This window comes from Protopterus annectens, chromosome 3.part1, assembly GCF_019279795.1.
Source record: "Protopterus annectens isolate FY-2018-M chromosome 3.part1, PAN1.0, whole genome shotgun sequence".
Lineage (NCBI taxonomy): Eukaryota > Metazoa > Chordata > Ceratodontiformes > Protopteridae > Protopterus > Protopterus annectens.
This window is the reverse complement of record NC_056732.1, coordinates 851,254,832-851,281,775: the sequence shown is the minus strand read 5'-3', so window position 1 is coordinate 851,281,775 and position 26,944 is coordinate 851,254,832. Positions and strand designations below refer to the sequence as shown.

Below are 26,944 nucleotides of genomic sequence, written 5' to 3'. Positions count from 1 at the left end.
TTTTCCTAAATACTATCACATCTTGTTTTTTCTCTAACAACTAATGATTCCCTTCTCACGATTTGACATTCTTGATTATAGAATCTCAATATTAAGGAAACCAGAGCATCAGAGTGTGTATTTCTTCACATTAACTACTCCATCTGATACAAATTCACATTATTAATCGATTCATAAATCAGGAACATGAGCTTCCCCACCTTAAATCATTCACTGTTACTGTTAGTAATCGACAATCTATCACTAATACTGTTTTAATCCTAACTATAACAAACTTGTTAGTTAGTTGCATTAACATTTCATGTATATTCCTTCCAACAGTCAAATCATTCTTAATAGGCCAAGTAAAGACTTGGCCGTTTTTTAAATCATTATTCCTCCTCAATCTTCTGCAAAAAAACACATTCTCCGTTTCTCATAAAGCAGCACATTCTCCATGAGTCTATCCATGCCAGCACTGGCCTTGAGGAAAAGAATGCTTGGTCTCTCAGCCATGCAGTTCTCTCCTCGTATGATACATGAAACAATAGTCCTATTATGTAGGCATGTCCATCTATAAAAGCTTCATGCTTACAAATTTCTGCTCCCAAAGCATCACCCTCCATTGTAACAACAAATCTCACATAATGGTTACGCATTCGCTCGCTTTTAAAGCTTCGCAAGCCCTTCATATTATTTTGTTTTTCAGTTAATAAAGCCCATGCTGTACCTGTTGGTATCCATCAAGTCTCTGGTGATTAACAAGTCATGCTTCCAAAGTATCGCCACGCTCTAGTCTCTTTCACTCCTCTTTTATCCGGACAAATCCCGCAAAGTTCACACCATCAACACCTTATCCTGTACCAACCTTACAGAAAAATGCCATCTGTAATCATCGCTCCTAGCTTCCGTCGAACAGACATTTTAGCCGTCAGCCGCGTCGCAGCTACTTCCAAGCGTGTCTCCTCAGTACAAAATATGCTCACAGCTCAAAATCAATTACAGAAATAAACCACCAGGTCATCTAAGGCAAAGCAAACCTCTAAAATCCGTTCCTGTTAAAAGCCAAACATTAAAAGGAAACCTTGTCAGCAGGGCGTGAGGAAAAATAACTCAACATAGCTCCGTCAATAGTGTCACATCTCACCTGCATAGCTGCTTAATTCAGCAAAACCAGTACTAAGCAGCAATGCGCGCCTAAAGCAAAACCAGAAGCAGTCCTATCGGTCAAAGCGATAAAAACCTTCTTTGCAGTACGTGGTAAAGCGCTTTCAGCAGAATGGCTTCAACTAACAGAAACAGCTTGTAGTCATTAACAAGCTCAATAACACAATATAACAATTAACAGGGGTGTTAAAAAATATTCATTAATTTTCAGATAAAACAACAGTTAGAAGCTTCTACTAGTGAAACAAAGTTAAATAACAGTTATTAATATACATATAAAATTGTATAAATATACTGTATTAAATAATGTTAAGTATCTTATATATTTCTTTGTATTACAAGTTATTTATTCACAGCTTTATACCCATATTCAGAATTCAATCTGCATCTGCTAACTTTATCATTTCCATCGGGGGTTGAATCAAAGGAGTAGAATTATAATCCATCCTGCAATATCTTTTATGTGTAGAATACAAAGGTCTCCTTCAACTTTCTTGCTGCAATGCTTATTTTATATTCTACCCATTTTTTTATTTGAAAATAATTATACATTTTTTGCATGATATGCTTTACCATTTTACATTAATTAATATAGAAACCACACTGACACCTGACATATATTGTCACTTAAATAATAACCTCATTACTGCTCTAAAAAAAATATATAAAATCTAATATAATAAATAATATAGAAATTATATAGATAATATTACAGTACTTTAAATTTATATAAAAATATTTACATAAATACTAACAAATAAATAAAACTATTTTTTTTTGTGTTAATGGTTTTTTTGAACATGGGGGGGATAAATTATTTTTTTGTTTGTTTTTTTGATTTCCATTATTTTGTGAAAAAAATGAGGCCATTTTGGTGAAATTTCACGTGATGGGAGTCATGGGTTCATTTCGGAAATGAAGACTTTTTTTTTTAAGGATGAACATATATGTGATGGAGTCAAGGAGGAAATGTAAATTGAAACATATTATTTTCCAAAGCAGGATATTCATCATAAAGTAATTAGTTGTAAAAGATATCATTATAATATCTTCAATCGTTTCATATATATAGTGCTCAAATATATTTATGTAAATGTATTGCAAGTTCACATTGTTGTTAAAAATAAGTATACAATTTCATTAAATATAATTATGTAAATTTTTTATATGTTACTAAGTTATAATGTTTAAGTATACAATTTCGTAAATTATTATGTTCATAAATATATGTTTTACAAATAATATACTAATGGTAGTATAGTAACAATTCAAAGGTGGTTGTATAGACAGAAAATTAATTAATTGATTAATAATAATTGATTGGCAACGCTTAGTAAATCATATGGTGAGGAAGTGTTCCAGGCAAAGGTAAAAAAAAATTATTATTGCAGCAGTTGGTGTTCTCCTTTGTATTCTACATCCCTAATAAAATGATATTACTTTCATTAATATTCAAGGATTCAGATGTTTCTTTGGTGAAGAATTGGTAGGTTTTAGCCGATTTCCATCTCAGAGAGTATAAGAGTCATGTTATATAGAGATCTTTTATTCATTTCATTCTCAACTGCTACCTATTGGTTTTATTGGTTGTAGTCCCTGCATCAAAAGCCATAGGCAGAATTGGGTAATATCAAGGATTCTCATTTTTATAAAAGATGTTATTAATGAATAGCGAGATACAGGGCTACACTTTAACATTCGTTTACCTACCAGCTCTACTACTTTTGTCTTTACAGATTATTAACACAGAACAGGGTGGGGATATGACCAATGAACTAATATGATTTTGTAAGGTAGGCAGAATTCCCGATTAGAGATGATAAAGTCCCTGGGCTGAATGATAAAAAAAGAAGACAACCATGGGAAAGAGTGGAAGTTAGTAAAGTGCTGAATAATAAATAAAATATCTAAAATTAATATTTGAAATTAGTTTATTATTTTTTGAACAAGTGTTTTTTCTTGTTTTTAACTGTTGTTTGTATTTTGTTATATCACCTTCATTAATATTTTAGTTTGTTTTAATAATTGCTTTTTAATTAATGTTTGTTGTTACATTTCGATAATATTTTATTTGACCGTTAATTGTAACTGCTCTTTGTGTGAGGACCAAATTCATGAGAAAGCCATTACTACCGCATGCATTTAGCTGCCTGCACAATAAAGCTTTTTATCGCTTTAGCGCTGGATGCCTTGCTTTTGGGTTTTTTTTATTGTTTGCTACTGCTAACAATTTCTGCAGCTTGGTGCAGACAAACGCTGATATCTTTTTTGCAAACTTTGAATTTGTGAAGAGTTTTAAAGCCCTCACCGCCTGTGTACGTAAACAAAGTTTTATTTTTTATTTATGGTTTTTATAACTTCGTGGTCTCTGTGCTTGCCTTTTATTCTTGACTTGGTTTATATAGTAATGTCAAGTCAGCTCCACTGGTAGAGAGGAAAGAGTCCTGACTATGATGATATAGGTGACCCATGTTTAACTAGTGGTTGAAATACCTGATGGAGCTGACTTGCAAGAGGAGAGGAGTGGTGAGGATTAAGCCTGCTCATCTCTTTTTTTTGGGGGGGCATGTACTCTTGTGACACTGTCAGTAGCAGAGTCCACAGTATCTACCAAGGATCATATGGAGTTGCTTACTATCATGGTCAGTAGGGCTGTCTAATCCCATCATGCAAAGGTGTGTCATGTTCCACAAAGGTTGCATGGCAGTTAGGTCTTAGAAACAAAAAAGAAAGAAAGAAAACAATGTCTGCCTTAATGATGGCTCCTTTCTTTCCCCAGTAAGAAGAATAGATAAGTCAATTGACTGAGAGGGAGGTGACTAATGGTTGGCAAGGCATGAGCCAAAAATAAAACAAAAAAAAAACTTTACTAATGTTAGTGATTTAACATATAAACACTAGCCCTTGATACTGGAAATGTTACTGAATGAACTTCCTTATCCATAGTACTTAGGGAGTTCTTGTAATATAGGTTTAAGCTCAAATTCACTGTCTTACCCAACACATCATCAGTGTTAACAAAGTAAAACTGTGTCTTCAAAATCCTACTCACCTCCTCTTTAAAGGGAATGGCAAAAGAGGAATCAAATAAAACAGAAATAAAATTTAAATAGTATTATAAAGAATGGCTGGAAGGTTAATCTTTATCTAGAATGCTCAAACACATCACCAGACATTTTAGGCGAGAATGAATTGTATGAAAATGCTAACCACTTAGGATAATGTACTGCTGTTAATACTGTTTAGAAGACAACAAGATATGCTCACAAAGATATCTTCCTGGATTCAAAAAGGATTACCACAAGTGGGAAGTCTTAATACCAGCAATTTCCCACTTAGCAGGAGCATCAATGGGAAAGGTGATCCCAATGTCTAAGCCACATGATAATGAGGTTATCTGGTGGGGAGAATGGCTAATGCTAATTAACCATGTGCTCTGTGGCTCCTGATTTATGCTGCTGAGAAATTCAGAGGATCACTCAGCTGTGTAAAGTTCCACAGGTGGAGGAAAAAGTTAATGCTATCGAAAGATAGAGGTCACCCATTCCCTCCCGTGGAAGCAGTCTCAGTGCAGGTCTTAGTTCAGGTAAGTTCAGTGAAGATGTGTGTTGTGGGGATGTTACTGTGTGCATGTGTATGGAATTGTGTGTATATGTGTCTATAGGAGCATGAATGAATGGCGTTAGATGAATGTGTGTATGTGTGTGTGTGTGTGTGTCTTCCTGGGTAGTCGTACTAGGGGTGGTTAGGTAGTAAACCAAGAGTGCAGCTATGTGTGTTTGTGTATGTGTCTGAGTGTGGATATGGGTGAATGGATAAGCATGTCAATAAGTCTTTGTGATACATTGCATGGTCTGCCATGATAAAACACTACCACTGCCACAGGTCTAACAGTGCTAATGTTAAAAAAGTGTGATTTAGAAACATGCTAATGAATCAGTAATGAAGTCTTTCTCACTGCAATCATAGCTGTCTCTGAAGCAAATTTTCTTACAGACTCATAAATTGACCTACCTGCAGTAGGCAATTTACATGAGAAGAGAGAATTATTCTGACTCCTAGGGTGTTTGTTTTTTATTACTAGGTCTTGAAATATCTTTTAGTAGGTATTTTTGTTAGCTTCCATAATTATAAATGTTATACAGTGATTCTGATCAGAATTCAAAGTCATATGAAAGCCTTATTAGAAGTCAATAAGTATATATATGTTTTGATGCTATGATTAATCAGTTATAAAAAACTGTTTCATTTCTAGAATGATTTATTCTGTGTACTTTAATGTTTTGTTGATTCTATTTGTTTGATAATAGGTAAGTGAATTGGTCCAACAATCCTAATCAGCCATAATTCAGGCCAACAGGCAGAACATACAAAGACAAAACAAAAATTATACATCTGAGCTACAGGAACATATGCAACAATATCCTAGATTTTCAAGCATGGATACAACACATGAAGCCCAATATACTAGCTATTTCTGAAACCTGGCTAAAGAACCAAATACTAGACAATGAATTTGCTTTATCTTACTATGCCATGTACACAATATTGAAGCAGAACAATAGAACATGGAGAAATTCTAATAATGACCAATATCTCCATAAAAACAAAACTCTACCAAGCATAAAAAAAACAGCGAGAGAATCTATACTGGCAAACATCACAAGAGAAGAAAATAAGAAATTCCACATTGGATGTATGCCATGGGTCTATGTTATAACAGCAAACAATCAAAAGATAGAACACTGTTATATCGACCACAAAAGAATGAAAACTAAAAAGAGCAAACAGCCAGAACAGCAAATTTTTTCCCAGGGGAAAAAATTCGCTGTTCCAAAAAAAAAAAAAAAAAAAAACCACACTAAACACTATTTTAATTGGGGGGGTTTGCCCCCCACACACACACCCCCTACTTAAAGATACCAACTCTGAGATGGCACTACAGTGCAGAAAATGGCAAAGTGAGGGAAGTGGCCAAGCGACTTCTTTCCCAGGGAAAGAATTTGCTTAAAAACCGCTTCGTCATTTTGCGTTTTTGACATTTACAGTTCGACCAAGATGCATATGACAGAATGTGTCTTCGGTCTTCTGACAGGAACACATATGCCACGTATACTAAACTTGTCCAAAGACACCTGTCCTAATGAGTTTATCATGCTCAGAAACTTCAGTAAACCTTGAAATCGACAGACATTCTGTAATATAGACTATTTGTTACAATCGTTCACCTTCTCACAACTAATCCCATACAAGTCAGAACTCCCAAACAGGAAAAACCAACATACCAAGCTGGATACTGACAAACCATCTCAATGGCTACAAACTTACATACACTATATGGAAAAGCAACTACTCAAAGAACTATTTTCTTAAGAAACCTGCATTCAGTAAATTTGGAAAAGACTGAACATGTCCTCTACAATGGACTGGAGCTGTCTACTGCCAACAAGATGGCATAAGCAACGCCCTAGACATATTCAACTTGAGCCTACTTGTCACTGCCGATGACCAAGCTCTATCCTACCAGGTAAAGATAAAAGACACCTCCCTACCATGATTAGATAAAACTACTTACTTGCTCATGAAAGAAAGAAAGAGACAAAGCAGGGCCAATACATAAAATATCGAGCAGCATCAGAGCTCTCCAACAATACAGGGAAGCTAGAGAAACAATTGGCAAAGTCACATAAGCTTTAGAAAACAAACATCCTATACCAGCCCTCTAGAAAACAACCTACCCAACCCTGTTGCCATATTTAGTTCAATAAACAAGCTAGCGGGCAAAACTAAGATCAGCAGACATAATTAATTGGACCTACAATCACATCAGCGTACAGTTAATGTATTCACAAACTACTTTGGATCAGTATTGAGAAAAAACTGCAACAATTAAACCATCTCTAAGGACACAAACAACTACTGTAAAAAGTAAAAAAAAATACTTTCTACTATTTCCACTTCAAGCCCATTGAAGCAGTCACAGTCAAAGGATAAGAAAAATAAAAGGCCATGGCTCCTTATCCACATCCATTAATGGCATGCCCTCAGCATACCTAAAAATACTAGCAACCTGTATCTTCTATCCAGTCAGGATCACAACTAATATAATTCTACTAGAAGGCAGTTTCCCAGCTATATTGAAACACTCAAGAGATCAGACCAAGAGGCATTTTAAGTCCACTATCCAAATTTTATAGCATAATGTTTGCAACCAACTCACAAACACCAATAATCTACTTACAAAAATGCAGTATGGACTCTGGGAAGGCACAGAACTCATGTAATACTACTAAAGCTTGTACACTATGTAGTTACCACCTGCAACAACAGACAACCTACAGCTGCTTTTTCTTGGGCTTTAGCAAAGCATTCAACATGTTGTGTCTTTCGGCTTTTCCCGGTTAGGGGTCGCCACAGCGGAACTCCGGTCCGCTAATGATTGGCAGTAGATTTTTACGTACCAAGTTGCCCGCTCTTATGCACAACCTTCAACGAAGGTACGCCCATTCACACATGTTTCCACACAGAAGACGCTTTAGCTTAGAATCGAACAGGACAACTTCTTACTGTGAGGCGACAACGCTACTGCAGCACCACCACCGCAGTAACATAATAAACTAAAACAAATAATGCTGCAAAGACTAAAGGAGCTAGGCTGTAACAAGACAGTCAAGTCATGGTTTAAATCCTCTGTATACCACAGAATTCAGACAGTTGGCAAAGCTTATTCTATGCCAGCTTTACCATTCACACTGGAATTCCTCAAGAATCATTTTTAGGTCCTTTACTATTTAGAACTTTACTAAAACTGTGCACCGTAATAGATCAACCCTAATACAGTGCAGACAATTCAACATCATCCATTGTGCTGATGACCTAGGCAAACTAATCCCTCTGTACACTCCTGAACTGAATCAACCTAAACAGCTTGATACTTAATCAGAAGAAAATAAAACTAATACTGTTTGGTAACTACAAGACTAGTTCCAACAGTAAAGTAAACATGTTGACAATACAACAGCAGAAATAAAAGCTGTTCAACATTTGAAGTGCCTTGACATCACCATTAACAACAACTTGTCCTGCAAATGCCATATACAATGTTCAATTAATAAATTACATAAAAACTTAGAACCATTGGGGATTTCAACTTCTGGAGTCAAGCTTGATGGTCGCAGAGAACACTCTTCCTCTCTGTGGTGATAAGGGAAAAATGTTTATAATTAGCAGCAAATGTAAAATTTGGAGTAATATTACCCCTTGAAGTGTACATTGGCTTACATGTCTAAGGCAAAGAAAGAGAACATTGGGAGTGCAGTAAATGCCCAGGGAAGAAGGAAAGCTTGACTTGCAGTTAAGAGGAGAAATAGAGAATGGGGTATGAGAACAGGCTGATGAACCAGGCCAAGTTGCAAAGCAAAATCCAGATATACACAATAGATTGGATAAGGTCTACCAAGAAGTGATAAAAGTTAATGAGTATCTCTCTGAGTACATTAGCAAAACAGATAAAAAGCTAGAAGAGATGGAAAAAGCCTTAATGATTCATTCAGATGAGAAGGAGGTAATAAAAAAGTAGAAAATAAGCCCACAATCAGACTGGCAAAACTACAGGCTTCACAGGAAGAGATGACAGAAAAAAATGTTAGAAATAAAGGATAGGGACAGCAGGAGAGATTTATTCTTCATTGGCATGCCTGAAGGAATTGAAGGAAAGGATTGCAGTCTTTCATGATAGAACAGTTGTGCCAGTGGGCAGGCCTGCCACAAAAGAATTCTTTGGAATATGGTGGATAGAGTTTATATGGCTGTAGGTCTATCAGGCCATTACTCAAGATATATTATAATTAAAGTTCAGAATTATCAACTGAAGGAGCAGCTATTGACTGAGTTATGGAGGAGGGGGAACATTTTAATGATGGAAGAGTAGGATAATTTTAAAGGTGAGTGTTAAAAGGATATATGCTGACCAAGACTGTTCATTGGGCACTCAGCGGAAAAGAAATTAATGTTTTTCCCAATATTCACGGCTTGCTAAGAACTGACTCTGAGACTTTATCTGTTGTACTCACCAATTTTCAAATTTTCTTCCTGACTGGATCAAATATGTACTAACATTCAGACGTTATGCAATCTGTGATCTAGGAGAACAAGAAATTAATGGCAAGAGTTCACTCTTTGAAAACAGCTACCTCTGGAAACTACAACATTGATAACACACATCTTTCAATAGACTAAGTAGTCAGGGATTTGGGAACATATGTAGACAGTAACGTGGCCATTGACCATCATGTGTCTACGGCAGTAAGGCAATTATTCTATATTGTGCAACTTGCAAGTAAGGGTATGGCATCTAGATCCGAGTATTTTGTTGTTCCACTGTACTCATCTCTCATCATACCAATCACTGAGTACAAAGCCCCCTTTGGTATGTACCCCCACCAGGCATATGCAACAACTGGAGCATGTACACAGGTTCCTAACAAAAACAATTACAGAGAGTTAACAACATGCCCTACATGGACTGCCTCAAATCCCTATCCCTGTACTCTGTCTCTAACAGACTGCTGAAATGTGATCGGTGTCTGGCCTACAAGGCATCCTCTGATCCCTGTCTGTATTACCTGCTGCACATTTGCAAAACAAATATATGAATTACCCAATCTAGGGATCTAAACCTCATCTGTGACATAAATAAGACATGCTGGAGAGGCAGGTATGTGTCTCAGACTACCACTACTCTGGAACAGGCTTCCCATCCATGTGATGCAGACTTCTTCCTTAACCCAATTCAAGCATAGCTTGGACAAGTGGATGGAGAATCAGAACCTTACCTTTAGCCTGGCACTTATGTCTCTGACAGAGGCAGCCTGTAAATGCTAGACTATCCAAGCCTACAGATACTTCTTAAAATAACCTTGGGTAATAAAAATGATCAGATATATTTGGGAAACATGGCTAGGGTTATAAGGGCCCCTGGGGTTGTTAGACTAGTATACACTTATGAACCTATGAATTTATGACTGGTGGCATCAGAAGCCAAACTACACATGCTGGAGGCTTTCCTTGTTAATCAGAAAAACAGAGCCAGAAAGAAAAAAACTTCAAATTAACAGACTAACGAAGAGAGCAGAAGGCAATAACTGCAGGGACTTTAATGGGAAAAAGTTTTCAGACTGGACCCAGAAAAGGGAGGAAGATATTCAGCTCAAATGTGCTCACAGGACTACCTAGCTTCCTGTGAGACATAAACAGAGATCCCCAGACTGATTCTTGTCCATTTTGTTTTATTTATAAACAAGGAGGAAATATTGTCTAAAATCTGAAAAATGGGTAACGGAGCAAAGTGTGTTGAGTCAAATGTATACATTAATTTGGACTTTTTACTGCAAAGTAAAAGGCAGGTTGCTTTCATCCTGAACTAGAGACTGTGTAAGATTAAAGGCATCAGGTAAAGGATGATGTATCTTGCAACAATAAAATTGTTTTTCATATGGGAGCAAGGACTTTTACAGCACCAGAAGAAGCCCACAAGGAGTTAGAAAGAAGAGACCTGTCCCAGGGAGACATACAAACATCACAGGACAGATGAGAACCACTAGGAGTGGAAGGTTCTAAAAGACTCCATCACTAGAGCTAAGGAACTGTTTCCATTATTTCAAAATTACTGAGCTCTGAAAGAGAAAGCAGAATTGATACACTCATTTCACATAGAATGGGGACCGAAGATCCTCAAGAGACTTGGAAATGGAGGGTGCCCAAATATGAACAAACCAGATATACATTTGACAGTAATAAAAGAAAAACTACTAACAATATTAATTTCAGCTAGTCGACACATGAACACTAAGTATGCTGAAATGCTGTTTGTTTTTTCATTTCTTCTTTCCCCCTGCTAACACTAATATAAACTCTGCCACTTTCATATGATAAAAGTTGTGGATGTTGAAATGTATGTGGTAGGATAAACGACAAAGTGATATATATAGTTTGTAGAATTGACAGTCAAGAAACGTAGGTGGAGATAGATTAAATTAGATTAACTCAGAATGAGGGAGAGCTTGAGATGAAAGGAGGGTGAATGATTAATGTAGGGTAAATGGTTAACAATTATGAGCACCAAGCTTTTCACAATGGTGTGAAACACTGCATAATGAGGTGCATTGATATCATAATTTGGATGTTAAGTAGACACAATGAACCATCTTTAGCAAAAAGTTCAGCTTTTGAGCAAGTGATGGCTACCCAATCTGAAATGCTCTAATAAAGCAAGCAAATAATGAGAGGAGGGGATATATACACACAAACTTAGTAAATGAAACACAGCTACAGGGTATTCCAGTGGCAGCAAGGCATATACATACAGTTGGGTGAAACTATAGTTTGGCTAGGATAGCCCTCCAACCTGCTGCAACAAGTGTTGAAGAAGAAAAAATATAGTTACAAGGCCTAACATGAGCGTGGTTAAGATAGGGATAAGTGTTATTAGTGAAACATGGTGAACACGTGTGGTAGGGGAGCCATGTTAGATGATTGAGTTTTCAAAAACTCGAAATTCATACAAACGAGACCATATGATTGAGTTTCCAAAAACTCAAAACATCAAAAAAAAAAAAAACACAAAAAATCAACTCTTTTTGATGTTTACGTGGGGGGGGGAGCGCCCCTGAGCCCCCTACACCCCCTGCAAATTATATATACAAACTCTGAGATTGCACTACAGCAAAGAACAGGGTAAATTTCCCCATCCTCGCTGTACCGCAATCTCTGTTCAAAAGCTTTGAGTTTTCAAAAACTCGATCATATTATCTCGACCATATGAATTTTGAGTTTCTGAAAGCTCATTCAACTGATAGGGATCAATGGTAGGCCATAGATGGGATAAAAAATAAAATAATTACTGGAAGCAGACCAAAGGAAAAATGGAAACTAAAAACACATATTTAAAGCTAGGAGTGGGTTAAGCTAAAGGGAAACTGGAGGAGGGACAAGGAAAAACATTATCTAAATAGATATGCAAATACCAATAATGAAGTTGCAGTCAAGCAGCAATCTGAGAGGGGGAGGGAGAGATGAAGACCAAATGCCTCTTAGGCACAGTAAGTTCACTGTTTATCTTCTTTCAAGCATAAGGGAGAAGGGGTATTATGCTTGCTCTTAAAAGGGTAATAACCCTTGCCACATAAAAGACATATGCATGTATATAATTTCAATATTGCTGAGGACATGGTTTGGGGAAGGAGAAAGTCTTGGTAAGGTGAACTATGTGATGGTTGACATAGTGAAAACGAAAACAGAAATGAATAGGCATTAGCCAGGAAAGATGATAAAAAAGAGACAATGGAAATTCCATATAAAGCACATTAAGAAGAATAAGTAAGATCCAGAAACATACAACCCTAGTAATTTAGCTAAACATATACGCAGACACAAAAAGGGTAATTTACAGATAAGTATGAGAAATATTAGATTAAAATGGCAGTTAGCATGTTAATGTGGAATTTAAATGGATTAAGAAACCCAATGAATAATGAATCAAATCAGAAAGGAAAATATGTGTGTGGTAGCCCTCCAAGAAGCATACTTATCAGAACAGAAACACCAGAAGATATGGATAAAGGTATATAAGATTGTAGTCAATGAAACATATGTAGGAGTGTGACATTGGGGAGTAATACTATTTGTAAAAGGGAGCATACATTTAGAGATGCAAACTAGACTGGTGGATTAGCATGGCTGTTATGCAGAAATAAGAGGATGTTTAGGAGAGATAAAAGTAACTATACCAACAGTTTATTTCCCCCCTGGACAAAAGTTTCATGGGTTCAATGAAAACTTTATAGAAATTATCAAATTTTACAAGGTGCACTTAATAGTGATAGGAGACTGGAACATGGAGTTCACAGACAATGAAATTAAACCAAGAAAAGCTAACCAAAGGAGGTCCAGAACAGAAAGTAATTTAAAAAAAATTAGGCTGGGCTTAGTGATTATTTAGAGAAATGTGTGCTACCAAGACAGAGCAGGATTCATCAATTTTAATCCGAGTCACTAGAAATGGTCTAGAACAGATAAAAATCTTTATTTCAAAGAAACATATAAAAAAACAGAGAGTAAAAGCAGGGCATTATTGATATCAGACCATGCTTATTTCACATTCATACTGGAGCTACAAGTGAAAGAAAGCAGATCCTCCTAACACTGGAGGTTCCCAGATAGAACAAATTCAGATGAAATAATGAATAGTGGAGCTAATAACAGGTATTAGGGGACATTCAAGAGCAAGTCATAAAGGGCTGGGAAGAACTTAAGGAAAAAATAAGAAGGGAAATGTAATTTCTTAAGCCAGAGGAATGTGGTGTAAGGGAAAAAGAAGAGTTCATTTAGACATCATAGGAGTATTACAGCTAGGAAAAGATAAACTTCAGGATTGTGCAGCAGAACAACTACAGACTATAACAGCTGAAGTGACTTGAGAGGAATATATTAGGCTGTTAGCAGAGACAGAGGTTATAACAGAACTCTCAGATGCAGTAAACCCTAAAGCTTTATGAGCTCTAGCCACTATACTACAACAACAAAAGATTGAAAGGACCATATTTTTTATGTTTGCTCTTTCTTCACTTGTCACGAATTTTACATCCTCTTACAGAGTAACATCAACATCATATTTAGCACACCATTCCAGTATCTCTAGCCTTCTTACAGTGTTAACAGTACTGTTCACATTTACTGAAAGTACTCTAAAATTATTGCTTTTTCTTCTTTTTAAGTTTAGGGCAAATAACTGTAAATTTTTTTTTGTTATTTTTTTACTCTTTCCCCAACTGAGTATGTTTTCCTAGGTTTATGAACAAATAATCCGTGAGCCTCAGAATCAGATTTTTCACTGACTAGAACTTCAAAAATGAATAGTATCAATCCCTTCCTCTGACTTCTCTTCCTGCATGCAGATAGCGCTAGCTGTTACTTGCGAAACATGATTTTTCTTCTCCATGTTTTTGCTTTCTTCTGCAGAATATTCTTCACATAGTTCACTCTCTCCCCCACGGTCTTGCTGCATTTCCTCATGTATGCTTTCTTCCCTTTCCACTTATTTTGATTATTTACTGTTTGCTCTTGACAATCCATTCAAGTGTCCCTTTTTTCCACAACCTGCATTCAGACATATGCCTTCTTGCTGTAGGTCCTTTCTCCCACAATGGTTACATTGTACCTTGTCACAATTATTAATAAAATGAGAAAAATCCCCCAAAATAAAAATGGTTTAGACTAGCCAGCAAATCTTAATGCCCCTCTATGACCAGCCACATATATAAGATGACAGCTTCCAATCTCCACTGTCAATTCTATGTTTCTCTCATCTTCTGCATTGCTCTATCACTCATCTATCTGCATTTAATTTTGATTTGAAGCTCTTTATTTAAGGTTTGATCACTTCTATTTTGTATCTTATTCTAGTATTACATTTGTTTTCTTTTACGTTTTCTGTACTGTTGGAGTTTTAAGAGTCCCTACCATCCTTGTTGTGTTCTTAAATTTGGTGGCTTTTGAGTTGCCTGCCCTTACTATAAATCTCATTTTGGACACTCCTCCCAGTCCCATCTCATCAGCTTATTCTACTGAGTAGAGAGAGATCATGTGGGAAGGCCTACCCCCTTAGTTTCTCAACCTTAAATTATTGTGTTTCATCCCTTCCCACTTAACCTAAAAAAATTGCACTTTATTCATCTGCTTTTACTGCATTTGTGTGTCTTCCTACCTTATTACTTTATTTTGCTTTTGCTGCCTATTCTTAAAAGTACTCAATTGCATTTATTCTGCTGCCTTTATTACTATTTGTTAGTAGCCTGATTAAATTGTAACTGTTATTCTAAGCCTTTTTGTTTAAGCACTTGGGCTTCAGGCAAGTTGTTTTACATTAAGGTTTGTGGTCTACACTCTTGTGGCAGGAGAGGTAGCTTACATCCTTCTAAGTTGGGAGTTGCTGGTTGAAGTGTGTCTGTTATTCTGATATATATATATATATATATATATATATATATATATATATATATATATATATATATATATATATATATATTCTGATAACCATGGACAAACAATTTCCTGTGGTTTCTCCTTCTAATCTGGTTGATATGGGCATCCTAAGAAAGTGTAGCAACTGCCTTATGTACACAGACAACCCTCAACTACTACCACCTAGAAGCATAATATGTGAGATATGTAATCACATTAAGAACCTAGAATCCTTGCTGTCTCAGTCTCAAGCCAGTACATCTGGCACTGAGAAGGTTGTCTGCACAAACACTACAAACATCACACCTCTAACACCACCCACATCTATACAACAGTCTCCTACATATGTGGGGGTTCTCAACAAAAACATACCTAAATTAAAGAGACCTTCAAAGCAAAATACACACACACATCACAACCCACAGCACCAAGCATCACACATAGTACGCACGTCTGTGTTTCACAGCCTCTAAGGCCCAACCACAAATCCACCATACTAGTCAGAGAAGACTCTGTCGCGAGACACACAGATGTGCACCTCACCAGGCTTGACAAGGAGAAAGTCACAGTAAGTTGCTTGTCAGGTGTTAGAATCCACCATATCATGCGCACACAAGTCTCTTAACAACAGGTATTGTTATGACTTTGTCATAGTCCCTGTTGGTGTGAATAACTTGAGACTTACCTCTCTGGACTATATGAAGAGAGACATGATTGAGTTCGCTGAATATGTGTCCCAGGCAGGTATGTCCTTAGCCTTAAGCAGCATCCTACCATCACCCAGAATGATACCTCAATACAAACAGAAAATGATTGACTTTAACAATTGGCTTAGTTTCTGGTGTCATTCCAAGGGGATCCTGTACCTGACAGCCTGGGAGGACATGATTGACAGAACACAATGCTTTGCCAGAGATGGCCTTCATCTGTCTCCCCTGGGCTTTAGGCTTTTGAGGAAGTCCACAATCCTTGTGGATGAAAGCTCTTAATGTGTTGGATATTCTGTGAATAAAGTGTTGGAATCGCAGAGCAGCTTTCGTTCTTCCTTGCATAGCGTGTTGGGATTTTCTGGCGTTTTTGATGTTGTTCTTTTTAGTTCAGTTGTTGTGAGCTTTAGGCTTCTGGCAAAGGCTCTTGCCTCCCCCTTAGTGCCTTTTTTAGGCAAAGTCATGAGCACAAAATTACCAACATGAAAAATTCTTATAAATGGATTTAAAGGTCATGCTGCTAAATGCTAGAAGTCTTAGCATGAAAATGCACTCATTGCAAGCATCCTTTGCCCTGGAGGATGCTGACATTTGTGCAGTCACTGAAACCTGGTTCAAAGCTGTGGAGAGCACCCCAACCTTACCAGGTTACTCATCCTACCATACTTTCAGACCCCAAACGGAGGGCTACAAAGCCAAAGGAGGTGGAGTTTCAATATTTATCAAAACATACACACCTCCAGGCTGGTCAAACAGTATGATGCACAGGAGACATGCCAAGTCCAGTTAACTGTTGACAAAACACCTATTCAAATCATAGCTAGCTACAGACCCCCAACCATGACTCAGGACGCCCACTCCACCTATCTGGACTTACTTGAATCCATCAAGATTCAACCCTCTGCCCTGATCCTAGGTGACTTTAGCTACCAAATCATAGAGTGGAGTACCTATTCTAGCCAAACATGAATACTCAGAGATTCCTCAACTTCGTCAATGCCAATGCATTGGATCAGCTGGTCAACACCCCTACGAGAAGTGAAAACATCCTGGACCTAGTCCTAACCAACACAAGTAGCCACTGTAGCACTCCTACAGGTGTCATTCTCCTTGGTAAAATCCGACCATAAACCAATCACTTTTGAAGTCACCATCGCCCCAGAGCAGTTGTTATTAAGATTAAAGAGCTTTTCTGTGGGGGTAGAACTCTCAAAAATAACACCTAAAGAGAACAGAGAGTTGTTGAAGCCATTCTCATTACAAGAAATAAAAAAACACAAATTAGAAATGCAGCAGATTGGAAATATACCTGTCAACTGTACAGATTTTCAAAGAATGTCTAGATTTTTGCCTCACATTTTTGGTCTGTTTTTCATAAAATTGTCATTTTCTGGCAAATTAGTGGCAAATCATTAAAGATTAAAGTTAGAAACTAATGACACTGAGTTTCAGACTTCATACCCTTCAGAAAAATGCATGCTAATGCAAAACCTATTATTCTATCAAATTTCTAAGTTTGTAAGAGCAATATTTAAAAATTGGATACTTACGTATTATCGCAACCAGATGTTGTCGCTTGCCAATGTGATAAACCTGAACTGTTACGAGGGCATGAAACACTGAAAGGGGTTATTCAAAGTCCTTATTGTTCAGGAAAGCAGTTGCATTACTTTCAGGAAGAGAGGAATTGGAAAAAAATCCTCTTCCCGATTTGCGTGAGTTACAGATGCATGCTTTCATTGTCATGGCTGCTATGGAAAGCATACGAACTGCAGGAAACAACTGTAGCTCATCGTAAGCCCATTCATGTCTTCTGCTGTGTGTTTTCTTAATAATACATGATGTCTGTGAACTGTAACCCACACAAGATAGGGACACAATTTCTACAAAGGGTCTAACAGCTACTTTGAAATTACTATAAATTAGTTATTAAAAAAACACACACCAGAAGACATGAATGGGCTTATGATGAGCTACAGTTGTTTCTTGCATTTCGCATGTAACGGTTTATGTTTCTTTTATTTTTTAAACATGTATGTGTCCCCAGTCCCTTTCATGCATCTAGGCACATGTTGACCTCTGCAGTGCCAACATTTCTGTCTCATATTTTTAAAGTAGTCACAGCTGTGATTCCCAAATGAATGCATGACCGTCACTTTATGGCACTTGCTGGCACAAAGAAGGAACGTTCAGCAGGCAGACTTGCAGGAAGCAACATGGTGCCAGTAAACACCATGAAGAAACAACAGTATGTTTTCTAAATTGTATTGATAGCAGTCCAGAAAACAATCTGTACTCATAAAGAAAACACACTACATTACATTTTAACAACATTAATGGACATTTTTCATGATCGGAAACCAGGTTGCGATAATACATAAGTACCAAAAATTGTACATATATTGGGGCCTTTGTCCCACTTTTATTTGTGGCTTTGTCCAGATTTCTTGCTCTAAGAGGTTGACAGGTATAATTGGAAAGTCTCCAGGGTGGGATGGGTTTCCAGTAGAAGCTTAGTGGGAATTAAAAAAAATAAATAAATGATGTTACCAATATAGCATTGGATCAGCTAGTCGACACCCCTACGAGAAGTGAAAACATCCTGGACCTAGTCCTAACCAACACAAGCAGCCACTGTAGCACTCCTACAGGTGTCATTCTCCTTGGTAAAATCCGACCATAAACCAATCACTTTTGAAGTCACCATCGCCCCTGCCCCCCCCCCCCCCGGTCAGGGTCAAATGAAAAAACTTTTCAAAAGCTGACTACAGTCTCCACAGAGCAGGTATAAGCAGCTTTACAGCCACCTTCCCTTCAGTTGTAACCATCACTAATGTCCAAGCCTACTCCAAAAAACTATATGAGCACCTACATAGCTGTATGGACTTAGCAATACCTGACAGGACCAAATCATCTTCCTCAAGGAAGAATAAATCTGTCTGGTGGACAGCAGCAATAAACAAACTCTATAATAGAAGGAAAAAAATTGCTGTCCAGAGCCAAAAGGAGCAGGTGCCAAGTTGGAAGCAATCTCTCCTTGGTCTGAACAAGCAAATAAGGTCACTGGTGAAATCCTCTAAGGCTAACTTTGAGTCCAAACTGGCCACATTCACTAAGGACAATCACAAGGCCTTCTTCACATATGTCTGCAGTCTCAAAGGCAACACCCAAATGTGCTCTGAACTAGTGCTCAATAACACCACATACACAAACACCATAGATATAGCCAACCTGCTGGCAGACAGGTTCAGTGAAAACTTCATCCTCCTGCCCCCCCCCCCATCAGTAAACCAAGATAGCCCCAGCACCTGCCCCCCTCCCCTCATCACCAGAGAGCAGGTCCTTAATGCCCTCTCAAAGGCAAAGAAATACAGTCTACATGGGACCCGATAACATCCCTGGCTGTATCTTACATGAACTTAGGCATGAGCTCTCAGCTCCTTTAGATATCCTATTCAACCAAAGCCTGAGCACCAGCTTCGTCCAAGCTGAATGGAGGACAGCTTGCTGTCATCCTTCTACACTAAGGTGGAGCGTTCACTGATCCAGGCAATTATAGGCCCTTCAGTCTAACTAGCCTGATCTGCAAGGCCATGGAACACATTATCATGGACCTTATAAACAAGGACATTGGCAACCTTCAAATGCTTGACTCCACACAGTTTGGTTTTGTCAAAGGGAGATCATGCCTGTTAAACTTGGTTGACTTCTTTGAAACAGTCACCAAAGCCATGGACGAGGGGAAGATGGAGCAAAAGATGTTAATGGGGGAGCTAAAGATTTATACAAAGTTCAAATATTAAAGTTTATGCAGGGAGTAGGAGTGCAAGCTGGAGACTGGTCAAGTCAGGAAGTTATCAGTGGACTGAGAAGCAGTAGGGTGCACACAGAAGGCAGTAGCATGAAAATATATGGGTGGGTAGATGTGGGGGGCACTCAGAAGGGTATGGTGCATACTCAAGGCTAAATAGGTGGTACATTACTAAGGAGCATGAAGGGATAGTACAAAGTATGTGCACTTACACCATCTTGGTCTCAAATCATGCTTTAGTAACCACATCACTGTTTAATACCACACGGCCCTAAAGAAGGAGACATTGGAGATTAAGCTCAGGATGATTAAAAACAGGAAAGAAAGGAACTGCAGGAAGTGAGAGGGGAGATTACAGAAAGAGCACAGGATGGAAAAGGAGATAGATTGGAAGTATGGAATGCACTTATGTGTGAATTAAAACAGGGGCTGCAGATTCATGAGGCAAAGCACTGGGCAGAATGGAGATTAAAAGAAAGCATGGAAGATTGCAAAGATAATGACATTGCAACAGAAGGAAAATAAGCTAGAGAGATATAGGGAGGGGGAGTTAGAAGAATTAAAAATAAACTAGATGGAGGGGCTAGAAGAAAAATTAATACAAAGACAGACTATGCTGAGAGGGTTATATTGTGATAAATCCCCCAAATAGCAGACGATACTGGCAGGGAGACTTAACAACTCTACAAGTAGAGACAGCATGTAAAAATAAAAGACTCCAGAATGAGGAAAATTGCAAGTGATACAAAAGAGATAGAGGAGATCTTTAAAATTACTGTGCAACTCTATGCAAGAGGCAGAAGGCAGCAGAGCAGTTGTTATTAAGATCAAAGAGCTTTTCTGTGGGGGTAGAACTCTCAAAAATAACACCTAAAGAGAACAGAGAGTTGTTGAAGCCATTCTCATTACAAGAAATAAAAAAAACACAAATTAGAAATGCAGCAGATTGGAAATATACCTGTCAACTGTACAGATTTTCAAAGAATGTCTAGATTTTTGCCTCACATTTTTGGTCTGTTTTTCATAAAATTGTCATTTTCTGGCAAATTAGTGGCAAATCATTAAAGATTAAAGTTAGAAAATAATGACACTGAGTTTCAGACTTCATACCTTCAGAAAAATGCATGCTAATGCAAAACCTGTTATTCTATCAAATTTCTAAGTCTGTAAGAGCAATATTTAAAAATTGGATACTTACGTATTATCGCAACCAGATGTTGTCGCTTGCCAATGTGATAAACCTGAACTGTTACGAGGGCATGAAACACTGAAAGGGGCTATTCAAAGTCCTTATTGTTCAGGAATGCAGTTGCATTACTTTCAGGAAGAGAGGAATTGGAAAAAAATCCTCTTCCTGATTTGCGTGAGTTATAGATGCATGCTTTCATTGTCATGGCTGCTATGGAAAGCATACAAACTGCAGGAAACAACTGTAGCTCATCGTAAGCCCATTCATGTATTCTGCTGTGTGTTTTCTTAATAATACATGATGTCTGTGAACGGTAACCCACACAAGATAGGGACACAATTTCTACAAAGGGTCTAACTGCTACTTTGAAATTACTATAAATTAGTTATTAAAAAAACACACACCAGAAGACATGAATGGGCTTACGATGAGCTACAGTTGTTTCTTGCATTTCGCATATAACGGTTTATGTTTCTTTTATTTTTTAAACATGTCTGTGTCCCCAGTCCCTTTCACGCATCTAGGCACATGTTAACCTCTGCAGTGCCAACATTTCTGTCTCATATTTTTAAAGTGGTCATAGCTGTGATTCCCAAATGAATGTATGACCATCACTTGATGGCACTTGCTGGCACAAAGAAGGAACGTTCAGCAGGCAGACTTGCAGGAAGCAACATGGTGCCGGTAAACACCATGAAGAAACAACAGTATGTTTTCTAAATTGTACTGATAGTAGTCCAGAAAACAATCTGTACTCATAAAGAAAACACACTACATTACATTTTAACATTTATGGACATTTTTCATGATTGGAAACCAGGTTGCGATAATACGTAAGTACCAAAAATTGTACATATATTGGGGCCTTTGTCCCACTTTTATTTGTGGCTTTGTCCAGATTTCTTGCTCTAAGAGGTTGACAGGTATAATTGGATAGTCTCCAGGGTGGGATGGGTTTCCATTAGAAGCTTAGTGGGAATTAAAAAAAAATAAATAAATGATGGCACCAATATAGCATGTCCTTTTTTAATAAAATACTAGCTACAAAGCAGTTTCATAACGATTAGTGTAAAGCAATAAGCAAATGTTATTTTAAAGGAAGACAAAGATTCCCTGCAATTTGACTTCATATAAGCCGATTTCAGTACTTTGCCATGACTATAAACTGTTTGTGGCCATTTTGGCAAACAGACTGGCAAGGATATTCCCAAGGGTAATACAGGGTGAGAAGTGTGGATTTGTTAAAGGTAGACAGACATTTGACAGTATCATGAAATCGCACATGATCCAAAGGATAGAAGAAAAAAGGCAACAAACAATTGGCATTTGTGGGACTAGATGCTGAGAAAGCACTGGCCACACCCATGGGAAACAATGAACAAAATGGGCATCGGCAGAGAATTTATATGTTATGTTTAGAAATGTACAAAAGATGAACAGCAGTCATTAAGGTTAATGAGAATTTGAAAGAAGAATTTGAAATAGAAAGGGGAACACACCAGTGTTGCTCCCTGTCCCAGTTGTTATTTGTCCTGTATCTAAAGCCATCATCATCATCATCCCTTTTTTTCCATTTTTTTCTACATGGGGTCGTGATGTCATATAAGCTGTTTCCATTTCTCTCAATTCAGTACCAGTCTCCTACTTCTTTAGTAGCCATATCTGACTGTTGCGGGTCTTCTCTCATACAATCCATCTATTTCTTTGTTGGACACCCTTGTTTCCTTTTGCCTTCTTCCTGTCTATCCCAAATCTTCTTCAACAGATTGTCAACTGCTTTCCTGCTCTGTATCTAGAACCCTTGACACAAAATATAAGACAGTCGGAAACCAGGAGATGGACCTGGGCAGGAACTAGGGAGAAGAAAATGGCAATGTTCTCATATGATGTAATAGTATATATAAATAAACTGGCAAGAGACATAATAATGAAATTAACATGTTAAAGGACTTCAAAATGATATCAGAGTACAAAGTAAATGAGGATAAAGCAAAATCCAAATGCATAAATCATGCACCAACCCAAGAACTGATTATGGAATTCACAGATTTGTGTGGACATACAGATTAAAATACACAGAGGATAGCCCAAGGGAGATATGGGAACACGTTTTGGGTAGAACTTGGAGTATGATGAAGAAATGGGGGGCAATGATCAGTGACAGAGAGCACAGCAGTAAACACGTTTATAGTACCATCGCTCTTACATGCATCACAATCATTTGTCTATGATCGAGGGAATAAATTATTGTTTTGCAAATAACATGGGAAGCAACACAATATATATGAGATGCAAAAGTCCAAGGGTTTAGTGGTGAAAAACAATTTTAACATCTAGGGAAGGGGCCTTATCAGTGTCCCACTTACACAAATATTACTCCACACAGCAATTCAACTTGGTACTTCTCACTCAACACCAGAACTATAGAACAAAATAGAAGACCATGTTGATGAAACAGACAGAGCAAGTTACACTACCAGATGGCCTATATGGATGGAAGCAGGGGACATGGGGTAGCTTAGTTAGTGTACTGCACAATATAATTCTGGAAACATTTAGGCTGAGAGAATATCAACTTTGGATGTTTGAAATCTGCCTAATAAGAATGGTAAAACATGCTTTTGCAATAGATACAAGAATGATAGGAATACGGAGAAAGAAAGTTAGAGAAATTTACTATTGGGAAGAAATGAATACAGGAGAAAGGAGATTTAGTTTGGACAAACTTTGAAATAAAACTCATATAACAGTGAGAGGGGGTATTGGCATACAGGGAGAATCTATGAAATATGGGGAAAACACAAAGTTGCACTGAAGAAAAGAAGACTGGAAATATCCAAATTAGTTAAGTTAATGGACAGGACTAAGGGGTAGCAGGGAAAACACTAAGGGGTTGCTAAGTCAAGTACATAAAGCCCTAATTAAAGACAGATTGGTAAAGAAATGGGGATGGCAAAGCTGGCAAAAGAAGGTACAGGATGAGTTAACAGACAAGTTGTGGGTCCATATTTGCACAGTCCCAAAAATGGCCATTAAGTCCAGGAAGCTCAGAATTTTTGTGTGGAAGTGCTTACATAAATATTTTTACATACCAGATAGACTACACAGAATGTTTCCAGATGTAAACATGAGCATCATAGGAAAGGTGACTGGAGTCATATATTTTGGGAATGTGACAGACTAAATAAATACAAAAGAGACATGGGTCAACTATTAAAGGAAATACTATGGATAGAGTGACAGATGAAAAAGAGTAACTTTTAATTAAACTAGACAGAGGCAAGAGGAACGTGTGGGCATGTGTGAGCACCTGCTACACTACTACTGAAAGTAGCAAAAAAGGAATTACTAGGAAATGGAAAATCAAAAATAGAAGAGGTGATTTAGATAATGGTGAATAAAAAACATATAGAAGGAGCAGGTATGAAGTACAAAAATAGTAAACATCACAAAAGAAAATGAGATCATTGGGACACAGTGAGAAAGAGAAATATGAATAACATCTCAAGGACAAAAAATGAAAACCAGCAAGAGGAAGAAGCCCCAGGGAATAAAAGGGGATAAGATTGACTTTTGATGGATAGGGAAACAAAAAAAGAAACAGGAAGAAATGATTGACTTGGAATGGCTGAGGATAAGTTTGATGTAAAACACTGTAACTCCTGGCTAGTCTGAGCTCTTTGTTACAAGGACGTTGGACAACAACATGCTGTGTAATGAATAAATGGGCACACAGTTACAAGAGTCCTAGTGCTCCATGAGTTGGGATTGTACTGATAATTGTTATAATATAAAGTTATTAATAAAGCAGGGCTTGTTTAGTTGTGAACAAAACTTAGAACCCTCTGTAGGCTAAGCACCAATTTACTTCTAGCAACCAGAAAAAAGTGGTGCAACCATTCTATTACCAAAGGTGCTCTATGGAGTTATAGCCATGGGAAAATTTACCCATAACTCCTATATAGCCTGTCATGCCCTGAACTCACCCCACTGCTAACATGGTACATCCCAAAATGAGATTTAAGATTGGAAAACTAATTCCTGGTAAGTAAAAGAAAAACAAAGAACAGCGTTAGAAATAGTGACTCTAGCATCTACCCAGAGTGAACTCAAGTACCAAACCACCGAAACAACAATACAAAGCACTCTTCACTAACCTGGCATATTGTACAGCCTGCAATATCATGCAACCAGTTATCAAAATTGCTTCAATGTCCTTGTTTCATTACTGCCCACATGCTCTAAACAGACACAGATAAATATTCTCACTGTGCAAATTCCTATGAAATGGTTATAGAAATATATTAGTATACTGCTTTCATATGTGTTGAACTATCTATATATTTAGTCTTGCTTAAATATGATGTAATTTGATAGTCTGTTAACATTTAATGCTGATCTGTATTGCCACTTATATTAACTGGGTGTCTTTTCCCCTTTAAATCACATCTGAAAATGAGCTAGCTACCAGCAGGGTCAACCCAGTTAATAAAATATAAATAAATTAAAATAAATATACTGCAAGCCTAGTGGTAGTAACCTAGGGCCACAACTCCACACAGCAAACTGTTTAGTCAAAACAGAGAAATAACAGAGAAAACAAGCATTATAATAGTTCTGTGAGAAGCTCAGCATAATAATATATAAAACAAACCATTTACAGGTGCCACTTTCATAGATCTTAAGCATGCCTTTGCAATTCTGGACCATCAGCTAGTATTTCCATAACTAGTCAAAGCTGGATTTATTGAAGAAGTAGTTAACTGGTTCCAAAACTACCTCAACAGCAGGACTTTTTTAGTATACTTTAGTGGTGCTATCTCAGAGGTAGAGTGTACAACAAAAGGAGTCCCACAGGCTAAGTGTTGGGGCCCCACTATGTTCTTTAAATATCAGATGTCTACCTTAGTCTTCTAAATATCAACTGTACACCGTATACACATGATACTCTGTTTACAAAAGCACACAAATCATTCAATACAGATTAAAATCATATGTGTGTTTTATACCTGTATTTGACCTTTAGTTGTTAATAATTCCTAAATATTTGACAAACTGATTTCTATTTTTAGGTCTTGCCATATAAGCTACACTGTGATAATTAAAAAATGTTTGTTGCAGTGTCTAGTGTAACATCTGCCCTTGTCTCAATCTGATAAAAAAGTCTATCTTAATGTTTCCCCATATCAGATCTGAACATTAATATCTAATTTTCTGTCTTTCATAGGTTCTTGCTGGAAAATCTAATCTTTGAAAGATATGTGCGTTACACATTCACTGTGTATCCTGTGGCCATATTAGCCATGGCAGGAATTTTGACAAAGAATACAAAATTTGATGAACGTAACACAAACCAAGTATTCACTGGTGAGCAGTCCTATAACTTGTAACATTGTTTTCACAAACAAAATAAACAGTATGTGAATTTTGTATCGGTTAAAAGACTGAATTAAAAAAGCATGATGTTGAAAACTGCAAAACATTTTTATTTCCACAGTTTCTGCACATTTCATTCTGTATGAAGTATCCAGTGAGTTGTACATTGACATATGCTTGGCAACTAGCATCTGATTGTCTGCCCTGAGTCACTATGGAAATCATTTCACTGTATAATTATACCAAAAAATGTCATTATTGTAAAATGGAGGTAGTTCTGTAGCACATTCTTACTGCTGTGCGGCTTGTGTTATTCCTGTTGTTACAACTGGTATTGCGTCTACCATACACTTCTGTTATATGAAGGCTTCTCCATTTTGTAATTCATTCAGATGTTTAGGGTTTCCAGTGCCTTGACAGAAATGATTCCTGTTCCTAAGTCAGGGTAGTATTAAAATTCATGAGATGAACATTGTTTCACTCTTTGATGTTTGCCAAGATGCTCTTCTCAGCACCCGCAATGTACCTGGAATTGCTTCCTTGGCTTCACCCTTTTAATTTCTCAAAATGTTTTGGGTTTCTAATATAGTGATAGGAATGTACCTCATTTCAGAGTCAGGGTACAATTAACAATCTTGAAATTAATATTCCTTCAGTCACTGATGTTTACTAAGAGTGATTTTGTCAACTCATACA

At 37.3% G+C, this 26,944-nt stretch overlaps 1 protein-coding gene across 1 annotated transcript in view; it reads left to right on the top strand.

Annotated features, from left to right (window-relative positions):
* Positions 1 to 26,944, top strand: part of LOC122798300 — an 855,395-nt gene that overhangs the window by 613,713 nt on the left and 214,738 nt on the right. Inside the window, exon 6 of the mRNA XM_044067127.1 lies at positions 26,100 to 26,239. Coding sequence (XP_043923062.1) covers positions 26,100 to 26,239 — 140 coding nt within the window. The remainder of the gene's footprint in view (positions 1 to 26,099; positions 26,240 to 26,944) is intronic.